The sequence below is a fragment of the Tribolium castaneum genome, chromosome 7 (genome assembly GCF_031307605.1).
Source record: "Tribolium castaneum strain GA2 chromosome 7, icTriCast1.1, whole genome shotgun sequence".
Taxonomy (NCBI): Eukaryota; Metazoa; Arthropoda; class Insecta; order Coleoptera; family Tenebrionidae; genus Tribolium; species Tribolium castaneum.
Genome location: NC_087400.1, coordinates 185,044 through 202,559, shown reverse-complemented (window position 1 = coordinate 202,559; position 17,516 = coordinate 185,044). Strand labels below are relative to the sequence as shown.

General features: G+C 36.5%; 2 protein-coding genes across 5 annotated transcripts; one reads left to right on the top strand and one right to left on the bottom strand.

The window, feature by feature from the left end:
- Positions 1 to 63: 63 nt before the first annotated feature.
- Positions 64 to 14,737, bottom strand: LOC660019 (uncharacterized protein). Of its 4 annotated transcripts, XM_966283.5 has the most exons (10): positions 14,535 to 14,737; positions 12,806 to 12,973; positions 6,661 to 6,786; positions 5,863 to 6,295; positions 5,562 to 5,810; positions 5,247 to 5,506; positions 3,797 to 4,091; positions 2,704 to 3,739; positions 1,348 to 2,195; positions 64 to 868 (listed from the first exon to the last, which is right to left on the bottom strand). In XM_966283.5, the coding sequence occupies exons 2-10, from the start codon at positions 12,961 to 12,963 to the stop codon at positions 506 to 508; spliced, it is 3,768 nt and encodes a 1,255-aa protein (XP_971376.2). In that variant the 5' UTR covers positions 12,964 to 12,973; positions 14,535 to 14,737; the 3' UTR covers positions 64 to 505. The 4 variants fall into 4 exon arrangements, with proteins under 4 accessions (XP_971376.2, XP_015839677.1, XP_015839678.1 ...); XM_015984191.2 differs by having other exon boundaries at positions 2,704 to 4,091; XM_015984192.2 differs by lacking the exon at positions 14,535 to 14,737 and adding an exon at positions 13,194 to 13,345 and having other exon boundaries at positions 2,704 to 4,091.
- A 147-nt stretch (positions 14,738 to 14,884) lies between these two features.
- Ppcs (Phosphopantothenoylcysteine synthetase) lies at positions 14,885 to 16,753 on the top strand. Its single transcript, XM_966343.5, has 4 exons — positions 14,885 to 15,102; positions 15,151 to 15,594; positions 15,642 to 15,827; positions 15,876 to 16,753. The coding sequence occupies exons 1-4, from the start codon at positions 14,977 to 14,979 to the stop codon at positions 16,053 to 16,055; spliced, it is 936 nt and encodes a 311-aa protein (XP_971436.1). The 5' UTR covers positions 14,885 to 14,976; the 3' UTR covers positions 16,056 to 16,753.
- Positions 16,754 to 17,516: the final 763 nt, after the last annotated feature.

Below are 17,516 nucleotides of genomic sequence, written 5' to 3'. Positions count from 1 at the left end.
GTAGTGATACTAAGTACAGATAAATGTCGGTAAATTAGTCATCTAGAAAAATCTACAGTAATCTGTAATTTAATAGTTCTTTATTTGGGACTGATTTTTTGTTTTTTTACACTTTCATGTAATTTTTTATCGCATGTTTTTATTATTTCAACATACAGGATATGTTAGAGACGTTACATACACCTTAGTAATAAATAATTAAACAGTTTTACATTTATAAAATTTACAACAAACTTAAATACTTGTTTTTCTCAACTAAATTAACAATCAAATATACATTTTCTTTCAACATTCACAGGGTAACAAAAAACCATCGATTGTACTGCTCGTGACTAGCAAACTTAAATAATAATAATAAAAAAAAATTATAAAGCAAATCGCATCGGACAGATCATACTTGTTTTAACTTTTTGATAATTATCACAAATTCAGTCACGTAATTATTGCGCGATTGTTCATTTATTTGGTCATCAAGTGTCAAATTATTCTGACTAGATTTTTTTCTCTACGGTGAAAACACTCGCAAACTCCTCAACAGTGTTGCCAACACATTTGCCAAACTTTCGGCTTGTGCCGCTAGATGTTCTTCGATTGTTTTCGGTGATGTTCGGTCAATGTGTGACGTAATAAGATGGCGGAAAGCAGCTGTCACATCGTGTACTTTGAGGATGAGATTACGTGTTTGAAGTGGAGCTGTTGTATGATTGGTCAGATCTTGACACAGTTCAGTTAGACGACGTAAAATCGTCAAACAAATGGCTAGATTTTCAGGTAGATCGGGTAAACTCGGATCGGACATTGCGATCACGAGCATTTTTGACGAGGTGACAAGTTGAAGTGATTGTGAAGTGAGCTCTTCTTTGGCGATCTGCAAGATTGCAAAAGTTTTTACACCAATGGACTCGCCATCAAAAACCAAAGAATCGAGACGTTTTCCGAGTCCAATTGGTCAAAAAATGACTGATTTATCACGTTCAAAAACACCACTATGGTCATATGGACAAACTGCACCAAGCACGAATTTTGTTCGATACTAATGTCCAACAACGATCTTGGTACAATAGTAATCGAAAATTTTAAAATTCCGTCAAAATTTTGACCGACTTATTGACATTAACTTTGTCAATTTTGGTCCGATTTCAAAAATTTTAACATCAATAGATTCGTTATTAAAAATCTAACAATCAAGACACCTTTCCAGTCTACTGGGTGTAAAATTGGCAGTCTTGACACGATCAAAGCTATATGGACAAACTGCACCAAGCTCAATTTTTTTTCGATATTTACGATCACTACCGATCGTGGTACAATAGCAATAAAAAATTGATTTAATATTTGCTTACTTACCTGAAACTTCTCCTCGCTGATCAATCTCCCCCCACCATGCACCTGTGCAGCACTACATTGTGCGGCTACTTGATCCAACCGAACTAAAAGACTAGCCATTGCAACGTCAGTTTTAGCCAATAGGAGTTCCCTTGTTGACGTACAACCATTTTTTTGCGTTGGACTATCAGGTGACATGATTGGTACAGCTGTCAATTGTGCCCCTCGAGCCAAATGCGGCGAAGTCGGTGTACTCACAGCCGTCTGAGCCACCTTTAAACCCATATCAAGGTCACTCCCCAGCCTACTTCTTTGCAAATGTGGCGATCCAATTCCTGCAGTTCTACCATCAATTTGTGGATTTTTCTTTTGTCTTAGTACTTCTAGAGGTGGAACTGGTGGTAAAGGAGGTTTTTTCGGTGGGAGGAATAAATGGGGCGGGGCTTCACCACGTGGTGGGAGTTTCGGTGGTTTGGTGGTTAGTGATTGGCTGCGTTGACGTTCTTGTGGTAGGTTTTTAGGCGGACGTTCTGGTGGTTTTTCATCGGAACTTCGTCTTGGAAGTGGTCGGACTTGTTCGTCTTTTTTCGTTTTACCACAACATGATGAAAATGCACCTTTACGATCAATAGTTGCATATTCGATTATGTTAGATTTGATGCTAACGTTGCTATTGCGACGTTTCGGTTCGATGGGTGGTAGTGGGGGTGGAGTCATTTCAGTATTTATTTCAACAGGTGGTGGGGGGATTATGTATGACATTATCTCTTCAGGGGTGAGTTCAATCGCGGGGGTAACTTTTTGAGTTGGAGGTGGGACCGTTACGCTCGCTAGGAACTCCTCGAGGTCTTGGTCTTCGTTTAAATTGTCTAAAAACGTCAAAAAAAAACACTCAATTACCATTATCTTTGGCAATTTTGGGCCGATTTCAAAAATTTTTACACCAATGCATTCGCCATCAAAAACTGGAGATTCGAGACACTTTTCCCATGAAATTTGGCAAAAATTGACTGATTTATTAGAATCAAAACTGTTACTACAATCAAATGGACAAACTACACCAAGTTCAAAAATTTTTCGATATTTATATTCAGGACCGGTCTTGGAATAATAGTAATTACAAATTTTGGAAGTTCGTCAAAATTTTGACCGATAGTCCGATTTTAAAAATTTTAACACCATCCTGTTCGTTATAAAAAACTGAAGATTCTAGACACATTACCCGAGTAGTTACTCGATTTTTGAACATCACTAGCCCAAATGGACAAACAGCACCAAGTCCAAAAATTTTTCGATATTTACATTCAGTAGCAATCTTAGAGCAATAATATAATTAACTTGGTCAAATTTGGTCCGATTTCAGAAACTATTACCCACCTAAACGATTGAGCTTCTCGACGGAATCGGCGAACGAGCTCGGCGGCACGTTAATCGGTGTCGGTAAGGCACAATCGAGTTCATCGGGCGTTGCAGGTGGCGGTAACAACGTCAAATCAATAATATCCGGATCAAAAACATACACACTTTCCTCGCCTTTAGCCTCTTCGTTTTTCTCATCAGGACTTCGTAAACCAAAACTAACACGATTCGCTTTCACATCAATACGACGTTTTGGCGAATCATGCGGTGTATACAACGAATCATTATCGCTTTCGGATTGGTTCGATTCGCTACGTAACAATTCAATGGCGGCGTTAGCGAATCGACGTTCAATCGGGGGCGGGGCATGACTTTTATTAAGTAGGAGAAGCGAATCGCTGTGTTTTAATTGGCCGGGAAGTGAATCTTCGTTTTCCGATTCGATATCGACACTCGTCTCTTGCCATTCAAGCGAATTGAGGCGGAGATATTTCTCGGAGTTTTCGACCAATTGGTGCATTTCTGCCACGCGTTTAAGTACGTCATCGCCACGCCCATTTTCGAGCAGTTCCATGGAAACTACCGTTTCAAGGTCGTAACTATCGAAATGGTTGCGATTCGAGAGTGAATTATTCATGTTGTTGTCAAGGTTACTGTAACCAAGTGATTTGCTCTGACGTCCCATTGTGTTGTATAAACCGTTGGTTTTTTTGTTTAGTGTTTGATAAGTTGGTGGTATTGCAAAACAAGCGGTTTTTAAAGCTGATTGGTTGATGTAACTCCATTTTTCCGGCACAACTTTATGTTGTGATAGATAAGGCGGTGCTAGATCTTCCATGGGCGGAGCTTCGTCCTGATCGACTGGCAACACTTGTCCAGTAACCAATCGGAAATAACCTCTCAATACAAGCACTAACTCGCTTGCATCTCTCTCTTCCAATGAGATTGAAACAGTTTTCTCATTGGCTAAACGAACTAAAACATTTTTCGTCACTTCATCATCACATCTAACCTCAATTCGTCTCATATCTTCAATATTAGCAATCGGTACCGGCTGAGGAATTATTAGATTTTTTATCGACCATTCATCCATGCTTCCACTTCCACTTACCATCGAATTTCTAGTTCCCGTTATTTGACTAAGTCCAAATTTCGGACTTACAAGTATTACACGTTCGAGTGCGTCGGCTTTCGGACCAGCCGAAAAACATTTTGCACCGTAACTAGGCAACTGTGCAACAATATCCAAATAATGAAGTTTTGCTTGAAGTGGTGTCAATTGTTTACCGGAACCGGCCATATTGGAATGAAGTTTAAGAAAATGTGATATCAGTTTTCGGACTTCTTTACGCTTCATTGTGTCGAGAAGTGACGCCGGGACGAAACGATCGAGACCGAATTCGCGTCTAGAAGAAAAAAATGATAGTTCCAGAAGTTCAGCCATTTTTAAAACAATTAAATTGAACTCAAAATGGCCGATTTGGGTCGTATACAAAATTTCAAAACTCTAGCTACATTAAAAGATGAAAAGTTACAGTAATACAGGTGCTAATAAAAGAATCAGCCTGTATAATAATTGCATGACGTTTCAATGGTAAATTTTCATTTTTTCCGTCTTTATTTCGGTTCGACTTGGAGAAAATGTAACGTATTTTTAGTGTTTAACAATTATTTTCGCAAAAATGCACTCGGAAATTAGATGCCACAAAAATCGTAAATAATATGTAACAAAAATATCAATGAATCAGACAAACCTCTTTGTCCGCACTTATCTTTTTTTCTTAATGACGTTCTTTCCGGATATTCTTACACAATTATTGTTGTGCCGTTTGATTTTATTCAGTTTATTACGTGCTGTTGTCGCGAACGGACGGCTCAAAGTTTGTAAAATAAAACGTTTTCCCAAATACAAGTTCAGTATATAAATTCCATCGTTTCATATGTTTATCAAATTTCTATCTCCATTTGTTTTGAAGATACAAGGCTACTTGATTTTTTTTAATGGCAAGAAGGGTCAAATTAATTTTTTTTAAAAAGAGCATTTTTTCTGAGTTCTTTGATGTAACATTTTTAATAAAAAAAAATTATCGAAAAAAAACTAAAATTTAGTTAGCCTTGGAAATGTTCTTACCTACTACTCGTTAACTCTTTGTCGCTTGAACTTTGACAAAGAAAATACGTAAAAATTAATAATAATTGTTAAAATAACACTTTTATCTGAAAAAGAACACATTTTAATAAGAAATTTTATTCTACAAAAGATGTCCAAACTTGTTTCCATTGCCTTCTTGTTTGTTAAACTAATTACTGCACAATTAAAAGTTTAATTTTTGGCAAACATACAAGTATTTTCAAAACTTAGTTTAATTTTTCCAGAAATTCAGAATTACATCTTTAAATTTTATTTATTTTAATTTTAAAATTTATGTATTTGTTACATCACTGAATTCAGGAATTTTAAAAGTTTGTACTAAAAGAATAACCCTGTATAGGTTTACCATTTAATTTTACCATAGAAACACCATTTATTATTTGAATTTCATGCCACCAATCATACTCACTCAATTGTCTTAACCGTCAATTTGCTTGCTGCAATATTATTGGCCAGAGCGTGTTGATAAATATGCAGTGCAGCCAATCGCAGTGCAGTATCGTATTGTAGTTCAGGCGCAAACCGTTCCTGTATCACATCGTTACAACATTGTGTATAGAGATAATCCAAGGCGTTAAGATCACGTTGCGCCAAGGCGGCTGCCGAGGGCGGAACAAATGCCACACGAAACAAACAACGTAATTTGTGTGCCCCTGGACGTGACGCAATCTAAAACATTGACAAAAACCCTAGATAAAAAAATTAAGTTGGCAACAATTCTTACCCGAGCTAGTGTATCCGAAGGATCCAATAGTGTGAGTTTATTACGTTTGAGTGATTTAATATGTTCAACAACAAGACTAAAATGTTCAGTTGCTTGAAGACATAGTTTAGTTTCAAGTGACGTCACAACATCTTGTACACTTGTCCAAGCGTCATATTTAAATGATTTTGTTTGTCCATTTTCGAGAAATACTTTAAGAACGTTGGCCATGGGAGCCACACATAAATCACCCAATGAAAACGCAGAAGGCTGTATGTAACCATAGTAACACATTAAACAAAACAAATGAAACAAAACTCACCGGAAATAAAGGAGCGCCATTAACGCAAACACTCTCGGCAAAACGCACTCTTGATGGTTTCGTTTTCAAACGTGCTTTTTTACTTGCTGATAGAAGTGTTGATTTACGTATACCTTGTTGTTCGGGTGGTTGACATACCACCAAGTTGACAGTTTTTGTACAAGCTCTTACCAAAGAAATGACATGTTCACGTGGTGCCATTTTTACATCTTCACCATTAACTGTAAGAATTTGATCACCTGGTAGAAGTTTATCAACACTGGGACCTCCCTCCGTAACAAAACGAACAATAACGGGTTTTTCCGAACCGGCAACGAAACCAAAACCGAGTGCTGCCGAACGTTCCAAAACCACAGAACGGGGCTCTGGAATGGGGGCTGGGTCCAGATTTCTGATAATGGGGGTTTCATAAGTTGTAGTTTTGTTCACATGACTGGGAGGAGAGAAAAAAAAATCGGTTAGTAACGATTTTCTTGAGTGTTGGTAGGCCTGTCAATTCAATGCACCCCTTGATATCGGAAGCTAGTCGATAAATCAGGCTTTCTTTTTTATCGGCTCTTCGAGCTCAAGCTCCTTGTTGTAAATCTCCGAGAGAGAGACGAGTGAATAAATGCCTCAGGTCGTGCATTCGATCGATTAAACCGTCAGTTATACGTATTTGTTAACTAAGGTCACTTGATTTCCTCCAAAAATAAATTATCACCACATTACTTCCATTCCCAACTGTACAATTCAGGCCCACCAACTGTATTCTATTCACCAATTCACTACTGTTTTTTGTTTGCTTTTTAAACGTACTTGATGTAATAAGGACGTCCTGAATTATCGACAGCTCGTTCCCAACCGTAGGGCAAAATTTCCTCGCCGCCACCACATTTCCATGCTTCGGCGGGCGGTAACCAGCCGGCGGTGCGTGTCACGTGACTAAAACAAACGAGAAAACACAATTACATTCACAACAGACTAGAACGAACGAAAAAAAAAAGTTAGGTTGTACCTGCAATGCAGACTCAAATCTCAAAAACTTGACACTTTTTTTAATTATAAACTCACAAATATCGTACTTTAACAACAATAATTGATGAAATAAGCATAAAACGGCACAAACACACATTTGCTGTTCATTACTACTTTATTGCAAGTTTCAACAAGTTTCAAAGTTTGGTAAAAACCACCAGAGGACGCTTCATTGAGTGACGTCATCAAGTTTTTTGCAACAGCCTTTTTAATTTATTTATACGATTTCAACAATTTGTTGTCGAAAAAACACGTAATATAAGTGCTAAAATACGCGTAATAATTGCATTTTTATTAATTTTTTTTTTAAATAGCAATGTTTTAAGTTGATTACGCGTCAGAGGGCGCTTTAGTTGCCCACAAAACTAAAGACGCGACTTTGGTAAATCCCGCATTTAATCAAAATTGTACATTTTACCGGTCTTAGAGACACTAAAGACTGAAAATTGTTGTAAATGAGTGATAATCGTGTGTTTATACAAGTTGTAGAGTTAAAAAACGGTTTTGATTGCGAGTTGTGGTGTTGTGTTCAAAATTGTCAAGAAAAGTGGTTAAAGTGTGTCCAGAACAGTGGATGGTTTAACGAAGACACGTTTTCCGGCCAAATGTGAGTAATTTTTCAATTTTTTCCAAATATCGGGTCAATGACCTGATCCTCCAAGCGCTTGATTGTGATTGGTTAATGTCAGGGGGTGCAACCAATCAGATTGCACCATTTAAAAAATTATGCCGCGAAAATTCGAAATTCGTTTGCACATTTATTTATCTCGCGTTGATTGATTAGATAGATGACAAAAAAAGAGACCAAATGACACTTTTTTAATTAACTTAATTTTAGTTGTAGAATAAATTAGAATCAATTCGCAATTCAAGAGTCAGAGATGACGAAACGTCGAGAAAAATTATGGAAATTGTAACGCCAAGTACTTTTTTTCTCTCGATTCGCTTTTGTTTGTTGAATTTTCTTTGACGAGAAAAAGGATGAGGAAAAAATTTCGTTTGTTTGGAAAACCCAACGCACACTAGACACAGTAGGAAAAAAAGAGACGACCGATTTAAACGGCAAAAAATCGTCGCCTTCTACAATTCTCTCCCAATTTCCGTCGTGACCTTTCCAATAAAAACACGAATAAAATTCAGTTTGAGCAAAATGTTCACAGTTTTGGGAGAATTTTAATTAAAATTGTTCCAACACACACACATAGAGCAAATCTCGACGCTTCATTAACGACTAATCTCGGGCCTGAAATATGGTGCCGACTTCCGTGGAAGCCCCCATAATACCCCGAGAGGGAATATTTAACGAAATATGTTGGCAGAACTGTTTTAGCGTCGCTACGCTAACAAAATAATTGTTTCCATAGTGATAGCCAATTATTTTGATTTGATTTGACCAAATCATGTATACTTGGTTGCATACTCGGACCAATAAAAAATAATAAATTAAATCGGATAAATCCGGACGATTCTCACTGAGAAATATAATCCAGGGTAGGGTGTGTCGGACCGGAATAATCCTCTTATTATTTTAATACACTTCTACCAACATGAAGCAAAAAAAACACCAAACAAATTTACGACAAGTGCACCCACCTGGCGTCTCTTGTTTTTTTTTCTTCTTCGTTTTCATCGTGTCTGCCGTCTCTTCTATTATTAAAACGCTCGCTAGATCATTTCATATTTTCTATTTTTAGTCGAATAAAAATCGATGCATGTATAATTGGGTGCCTATATGTATTACGAACCCGGAAAAGTCCGGTAATTAAACACGTAGTTTTTGTGTTTGTGGAGAGAAAACGAGAAAAAATCGCATTTTTATTATTCACCACACCAAGATAAATTACAGGGCATTAAACCACCGAAACGAGTTTCCGAGAAAAACGAATAATTATGCAATTGGGTGAAAGAAAACGGAAAAGGTGTTGTGATGTAACAGTGCGTAAAATAATAATAAAGTCAAATTTTCTTTTCAAAAATTGCGTCAGTTTTACCATCAACTTTTATTAAATATTCGCCTTGTCAATATATGGACGAATTAATTATTCAAACAATTACTCATACACGTCTTATGTAACAAATACCAAAGTAACCAAGTAAAAAGGAAGTCGTTGGATTTTTTCACTTTGAAATGTTGGCGTATTACATGTTTCACGTTTTAACGTAACATTTCCCGCGTTCCGGTCCAAATATTCGTACAAAAATTTTTTGTCTTTGGAATCTAAATATTTGAGCGGTTTTTTATCGAACTTCGGCTTTACCTTGACCGTTCGGTTTACGAAAACATCACTACTGGATTCAGCGTGTCTTAAAACCCCCAGAAACCAAATTTAGTTCAAATCGACCAAAGTTTAAACTTAGCCCAATTTTCAAAATTTTGTTTTTTTTTTTAATCAAAATGGTCCAAAATCGATAAAACTCACCTTATTTATGTAATTTGCTTCGTACTTTATGATTATGGTTACCAGCAAATTTCGATTCAAGACCCAGTTTGGTCGCTAGAGCCCAATTTACAAAAGTAAGGGTACTAAAGTTAATAATTCGGTTCAAAACCAACCAATCTCAATGAAATTTAAACCGCATGTTTTCGAACGTTTGAGATAAGATTGTGTCAAGTTTGGTTGATTTCCGGGCCCCGGAAACCCGGATTAATTCTTTTGTTCTATTTTCGATTCGACTATTGACACCTCGTTGATGAAATCCGGGCCTCTGGAGACTTAACCGGAACGAGACGTGATGGTATTCGTGACGTCATCAATTGTTATAAACTTGTAAGAATCGATTGAAGCGAAATAAAAGAATATATTTCTTTGCTTTCGCAAATTCTGCTTAAACTTCCGGCCGGAAATGCACCACTTATTTTATACCGTCGACTTTCATAGTACGTACGTAGATAATAATTAACGTTAAAACGCCTAAAGGAAACTACTATGAAACAGTTAGATATTGAACGCAAGACGAATGATTAATTTATTAAGTGGCGTTTTGCAATAATTTAAACACGAGACGATATTTAATCTTGAGACATTGTACTCGGGCCGGGTTTTCAGTGTTAATTAAATTTAATTTTAATTACTGGACGACGAGAATAAACAATTGTGGGAAAAGCACAAAAGCGAGAGAGGAAAAACACAAACAATGGAATTATGTAAAGTTGGAGTTATTAAAGAGATGAGTTTGTGTATTTAAGCGATCATTAAAAGTTTGAATCAATGCACAAATTCAAAATTAACCCCACCATGTGATAAAGCAAGTTTCAAGACACACAAATACCGAATTTGAATGCAATCGCCAATGAAATAATTTTAGACCAATTTTGGAATTTTCAAAATTTTGGAAAATCGTAACTTGGTTAAAATAACCCAAAATCGATGAAATTCACACTGGTTGTGTAATTTGAGGCGTACAATTCGAATATGCAAACGAAATTTTTTTTTGAAATCGGGGTCGATCGTTAATATGCTAAGTCCGATTTGGCTGGAATTTCACTGGTGGCCTTACATTACCCCAAATTGTCTCCACACGAAATTTGAACGGCTTGTGATAACTGGAAGCCCCCGTTAAAATCAATTCTCAACCTTCGATAAATCACAATGAACAAAAGTTCGCCTCGTCCCTTGACAAACATTAAAATTTTATCATTAACTGCCGTTTCGCTTTAATACCAACATTCATCACGTCTGTTTCCGACCGCCGTGTAATCGCGATTAATTTAAACTGATGACGAGAACTCAAGCCCTAAACTGTGTTTCCTGCCATCCTGTTAGACCACAACTTGTAAAAAAACTATGTAGTTGAAAAATCGATCTCTGCATTGCCGACAATTTAATTAAAAAGACTTGCAGCGAAAAACGTTACATAATAAAGAATACTTTATTATTATAAGAGAAGAGTGCGCGAGTTTATGATGTGTGGAGAAAGACTTTCACTTTTTGACTCGCTTTCTGTTTTTATTTAATTCGTAATTTTAAGTTAAGCGGCGCTATTTTAATCTAGGGACCTGAGGGCATCATTTCGAGAGAGTTTTGTTTTATGAATAATGTCCAAGGTGTTACACGCGGAATGTTAAGTTGATGATAAAACACAAACAACAAACTTTAACGTTTCAATTTAATTTATTCCAAGTGTGAATGAATATAAGGGGGGTTTTTGAGAGCAGGGACTGTTGTTGTTGTGTTTCAAACTTATTAAACTTGTACGATACGTTTAGAGTGAAAATTTTATTCATTCGAATCGGGTGCGGCTTGACCGAGTTACACTTTTAAGGGGGCTATCATGGGGGCTTTCGGATTACCCAATTTGGTACGCAGAAAGTCACTAGTGAAATTTTATTATTTTATGCGGCGAATTTTTACCCCATACAATTTTAGGCAATTATAAGTAAAAAATCAAATGGAAAAAATAATAGTAACTACTACGTAAAATCATGAAACTGTTATTACGACGAATCTTTACGAAAAAGTGAAACTATTTTGATGTAAGCGCATGTAAAATGATCTGGGGAATCGATTGGCATCGAGAAAATTGCCAAATTCCCAATAGTTTTTTAGTTATGAATTTTTTAAAATTTTACCAATTTTTGCATTTGTCTCCAATTTGTTCGAAAACTATTAGTCGGAGAACAATATTTTTTTTTTTGAAAAAAATAGATAATTGAAAGAGCTTTCCAACGATAATACACTTCATGGCATTATCTCTAATAGTTCCGGAGTTATTGCTCGATAAATGTTCCGGGTACCCAAAATCCACAAAAATTTCGACGAAAATTGAAAAAATCAAACATCAAAAAATCGAACATTTGGACTTTTTGTGGACTTTTAACAACTTTACTGGAGTGAGTTTAAAAAAATTTTTTTTTCATTCAATGATGGTATGTATTTGCCTTATCTATTAAAATTTTAAGCAAAATTTTAAATCTCGTGAAAAGTTAGTATAAGACAAAAAATGAGCCGCTAAATTCACTGGAATAAAAACCGTTTTGCTCTACGATTTTTAGTTTTCGAGTTATGATTTTTTTTAATGAAAAAATTATCACTTTTTAAACACCGATTACGACAAAACAAAACAAAATATCAACCCATGTAAAAAATAATCTAATTGGCTGCTTCTGATTACAGTAATTCCTTTCGTGTTTAAATATTAAAACCCTTCCAACCTTGAAACCCGAATTAAGAAACCGCTCTTGTACACTCCATCTAAACTTTTAATGGATCAGGTTTATTACCCAATTTCGTTCGTACCTCTCATAAAAGGCCCTTCTCCTCTAAGCTAATCGAAACTTTGTCGTTAATTTATTACCAAAACATTCAAATCGACAAACTTCCTCGTCGTCACCTTTTAAATCCCTGCTAAATAATACGATAAATCCCCTAACTTGTTGTTGCTTTATTTCTTGTGCACACTTATAAACATTCCAGTGCCGTAATCGTATACGAATAATTCGGTCAAAACAAAAAAGAAAGTAACAATAATGTTAAAATGCGGTCTATACTGTTCTAACTAACCGGGTTAGAGAGCTACACATAATCGGCCTCTTCGTTGATCAAAGAGCTAAAATTGGAATGACGTGAAGCTTAAACTTCATTAGCTAAAGCTTTGACGAGTGCTGGAGGCTTTCAGGACAAGGTCGATTCATTCAGGTGGCCGTTTAATTGATTTTTTAGGGGACTCCCCCATACAACGATCCCAAAAAGCTCCATAACTTGTTTATTATTAGAGATATTGAATTTTTCTTTTTTTTTTTTAATTATAATTGCGTTTCTGCTGCATATATTTCTAAAATACTGCGGTATAGATAGGTGCAAATCCAAAAATTTCAAAAAATCTTAAATATCTCGAAAACGGTTAAACTTTCAAATAAAAATCTTTATTTCCTCATGTGGGATTTCGAAGGGAACAGCCTGTATGTAGATTTGAAAAAATCGCCTACTTGCAATAGTAGAGCCGTCCCTCGTTGTTTGCATGAACAGTCCATCCGGGGGCCGGAGCATAATCCAAAACGTGTGCTCCGGTCGTATCCAAGTCCGGTTGTTTCGACGTTTCATCTGATTTGGCTCCGGGATCGCCCGGAATCGTCTGAAGTAGCATCGCTATACTTCTGTAAAAAGAGTTTAATCGATAAAGTTTCACAGGCTTGCTAATTGACGATTATCGCGATGAAATCGTTTTTTTTTTATTTTTCTTGTTGCGATAAATCGTTTCAAAAATGTCAACGTCCTTTATACGCATCACCGCACACCTCTAATAACCTTCCCTCTTATAATACAAAGATCAATATTTGGCTTTCGGACACAAATACCATAATAACACACACTCACACAAAAATCGAGACGTTTATTGTTTGTGGCAAAGCCGAGATAATCGTTTTAGGACGGCAATCGAATTAAATTGAAGCTTTAATCTTGTGTGACATCCACCATTTGACATTTTACAAACAAGGAGGAAAAAGCCGCTGAACGAACAAATGAATTTCTCTGTAGACTCTCTTTAAATTTATTATTTAATTTTTTTTTGAATAGTAAAATTTCGATTCAGGAACGATTTTCTCGCCTAAAAAATAAGGCGAAACGTTGCGGTTTTCACCGACGATAAATTCCCCAGAGACGATTATCTTTCATCGCGCGAATTTGTGTCAGTTGAGAAACCGACGATTATTATTATTGCAGACGCCATATTTAAAAAACCGGCGAAAACAATAGACGAATTGTTGCGAATTTGAGCGGAAAATTATTTGTCTAATTGAAAAAACTAAAAAAAAATCAAAGATAAACATTTTGTTTAATAGTTTCGGTAAAATCTAAATACAAAAATTCGTAATTTTGGAATTAAGACAGTGTCATTAATGATATTTCAGGACATGATAGTCCCAGTTATAATCCGTAACTTCCCCGAATTCCATTGAAAAATATCGACTACAAAAATTCAAAAAAATCAACTATGTAACTCGTAAGTTTTCAAAATAAAAAAATTCGTAATTCGGAAACCAGCAAAAAAGCACCAATGCCCTTTTGGCTATTAATCACTCTTGTCATTAATTATCATTATACAAAATTTCATAGAAAAATTTTGACTACAACATTGTTAAAAAAAATATATGTGTGTACACAGTCAGAGAGAAAGATAATAAACCTTGGCCATGCACTTCCAAAACCTCAGAAAAATCACTTTCATACGTTTCGTCCTTTTAAACCCAACCCTCAATCCATTTCCACTCATATTTCACCTTTGAGGCGTTTTAAAGCAATTTTTTCACCTAAATCCTCAAATCCACCCACGTCTCCACCAAATTTAGCTCCCACTATTTACGTTCCGTTTCTCAATTGACATAAACCGAGAAGTGAATTATTTTAAAAGCGAACCAAACAAAACAACAAAAATTAACTCCTCGTCTCATCGTCTCACGATTTAATTAAAGGTTAAAGCCGACGAAAAAAACTCGTTTCTAAATGCGGACACGTGTTCAAAGTATCTATTTTCGAAACGATGCAAATGCAACAACACAACGCTTCATTTCCGGTAATTTTTTCGAAAAATTTAAAGACACGCCCCGGAAAAAAATCAACACTTCCTGGCCCGGATTTAGGGGTCGTTGTCCCCACTTTCGATTATTATTCAATTGTCTTGGTTTCGTCATACCCATGACAAGTAAACAAACTCACCCAGGACGCCCAGCATGGTCATGGGATGGTACAAAAGGGGCCAACTCATGGTACAATCACTCCGACTTCAAACCCATTTAAACACCAACTAGTGATAATAACACAGACACTATGACCACCCCCTGATTTTTACACTTTTTACGAACTGAGACTGAATGTATTCCCCCCACGAAAGCTCGCGCAAGACTGAAAAATTTCAAAACAATTCGAGCCCCCCTCTACAGACAATTAGCAATTACAGGGAGCGATTTTATCGACTTGACAATTACCCCTAATAATAATAGAAAATAAAGTAGGGGAAGTTTTGGGGGGGGCTATATGTTTACGAAACGTCACGTGGGGTGCCCCCTGACCCCCACAACACCAAATCAAAGTCCAACCTTTGACGTTTGTGCCAACAGTACAGAGTCCGACTTTACCGACCTTACGATTTTAACGCGAAATGTCTCATTGGGAGGAGTTTTACGCCACGCATTTGCCCCCAACTGACTTTGAGGATAACCGAATCCTCCTCAAAGAGTTCTGCGAGCGTCACAAAAAAGCAGGCGAACGTATTGTTCTCATAACGGTAATAACACAAAAGTGCGGTTATATTAACTGTCAGTTGTCATTCTAGTCAGGGGGCACAACTGTGCCCCTTGAGCACAACACCGTTCGTTTCGTCGATAATTTCAGTGCTGGAACTCGGGGGGCTGCCTCAGCCGAGTATTTCCTCGAGCATGGTTACGTTGTCATTTTCATGCACCGTTTAAAGTCACTGGAGCCCTTCACGAGACACTTTAGCGGGCAAAAATTCATGGACATGTTAGAGTTGCACGATCAGGGCCCCAATACGAGTATCACAGTGAAACCCGACAGCGTGGACGTGTTAGCCCCCGTTTTGGCGAGTTATAAGCATGCCCAAGAAGGGGGCAGAGTCCTATACGTGACGTTTACAACCGTCTCGGATTATTTCTGGCTTTTGAGGGCTGCCTGTGAATGCTTGGCCATTTTCGAGACCAAAGCACTTTTATTCCTAGCAGCTGCAGTATCCGATTTTTACGTTCCTTCAAACGAAATGGTGAGGCTTGAGACATGCCCGAGGGGGGTTATTATGTTGTGTTTCAGCCGACGCATAAAATCCAGTCAGGGGCGGGCGCCCCCACGATTCAATTGCAACTAGTTCCGAAATTGTTGGCCCCACTTGTTAATTTATGGGTGCCCCATGCGTTTGTCGTTTCGTTCAAATTGGAGACTGACGAAAGTATTTTGATCGTAAAAGCGAGAGATTCACTCAATAAATACAAACATAAAGTAATTAAATAGAGTGGTTAACAATGGGGCTATAAACACTAATTTTAGCTTGTCATCGGAAATATGCTTCAAACTCGGCGCCAAAAAGTCGTTTTTGTCACAAAAGACACCAGTTTTGAGGTGTCTCTAACACGCGAACAAATGCTCAACGGTATGGAAATTGAAGACTCGATTGTTACGAACGTCATCACCAATCACACCGAATTCCTTAAAACGCATCAGTATTAAAAAAATGGGGACTTTCGTTAAGCGAAATCAGGGTAAATAACCTTAAAACAATCCTTGTATTTTTAGGGGCAGAGGGACTGAAAATCATGACCATTCATTTACATATCTTTGAACGAACGAAGTGTTATATTATTTATAATTAGGAGGGCAAAAAGTCATGTTATGTTAACACAAAAGTGTGGTTATATTATTTAAAAGTTCTGATTTTTACGTTTCATCGTTAATGGGCTGCCGGGGCACCTAAACACCCTTCTTGTAAAATTTTATTGTTTAAAAGTGTAATATTAATGCATGTTATGTTATGACAAAAGTGAGGTTATGTCATTTAATTAAGATTTTTTCACGTTTGGTCAATAATGGGGGCTGCCGGGGCACAAAAATGTATCGAAGTAAAGCGTGTGCGATTGCTTTCTGTGCAATTTTATCGTTTTAAGTGTGATAATGCAAAAGTGAGGTTATGTTATCTTTTGTAGAAATGGGGCCCCTGATTTGTTAGTAGTGGCCAAAAAACGTAAATGTTGGTGTAATAAGTGTAAAAATGTGCCAGTAACGCTATCATTGTACAGATAAATGTTGATATACCTATTTTTATTTTTATACATTCATCTACTTTGGAGTTTATGTTATTAGGGGGGGGGGCACAGTTTATGATTGTCACAATTTTGTAAAAAAGTGGCTAAATAAATGTTTTTATTAAATGGGTGGTGTGGTAACAAATAATACCGATTTTTTTTTATAATAGATTTATTAGATATTGCCAGTGGCTTATATAATAGTAATAATAATAATGTAATCAGTTTGTATCTGATCAATGGATAATTTCAAAGCTCGACGACGAAAAAACAATTAACGTTTTGTTCATTGCAACGCTCGTTTCTCTTAAAAAAATCTATTTACAAAAAGTGTGCTCGAGTCTTTCCAAACCATCTGATTAAATACAAACCACATGTCTAACAAGTATGAGTCCATCACTGAAGAAATTTAGTGTTAGTTGCAAAAAACTATGCTCCAATTTAATTCCTGATTTTGTGTGTCTGTGTGTTTGTATTAAATTGAAAGCAAGTCAGTTACGACCAACGATCGATTAATTGATTAACTATGTGAGAAGACGACGGTCCATCTAAACCGAAACAAATTCATTCTGAGGTAACATATTATTTACATATCCATTAAATTTTTCCACTCGTTCTACATGTAGAGAAAAATTCTAAATATACATGAAAAGCTCAACGAAACAAGTGTCACAATAAAATGAACACTCCCGTAGTTCTCTAATGCACTCTCAACGACGACACTAACTTTTTCCACAGTGTTGGCAACATTGAAACAAAAACATTGATTATTCCACTCCTAAACAAAATTAACTAAAATAAACAGAAATCAGCCATTTGAAACCCCGGCTTTCGTATTGTAGTAGTCCGACTATATACACAACAACAAAATCAAAAAAAGCTTAAAATA

Bases quoted from the DNA above. Each gene is read 5' to 3' on its own strand.
- Ppcs (XM_966343.5), top strand. From the start codon at position 14,977: ATGTCTCATTGGGAGGAGTTTTACGCCACGCATTTGCCCCCAACTGAC. The intron at 15,103-15,150 runs GTAATAACACAA...TTGTCATTCTAG, and splicing joins AACGTATTGTTCTCATAACG to TCAGGGGGCACAACTGTGCC. The intron at 15,595-15,641 runs GTGAGGCTTGAG...GTTGTGTTTCAG, and splicing joins ACGTTCCTTCAAACGAAATG to CCGACGCATAAAATCCAGTC.
- LOC660019 (XM_015984191.2), bottom strand. From the start codon at position 12,963: ATGCTACTTCAGACGATTCCGGGCGATCCCGGAGCCAAATCAGATGAA. The intron at 6,787-12,805 runs GTAGGCGATTTT...CGTTTGTTTTAG, and splicing joins GGACGGCTCTACTATTGCAA to TCACGTGACACGCACCGCCG. The intron at 5,811-5,862 runs GTGAGTTTTGTT...GGTTACATACAG, and splicing joins ATGGCGCTCCTTTATTTCCG to CCTTCTGCGTTTTCATTGGG.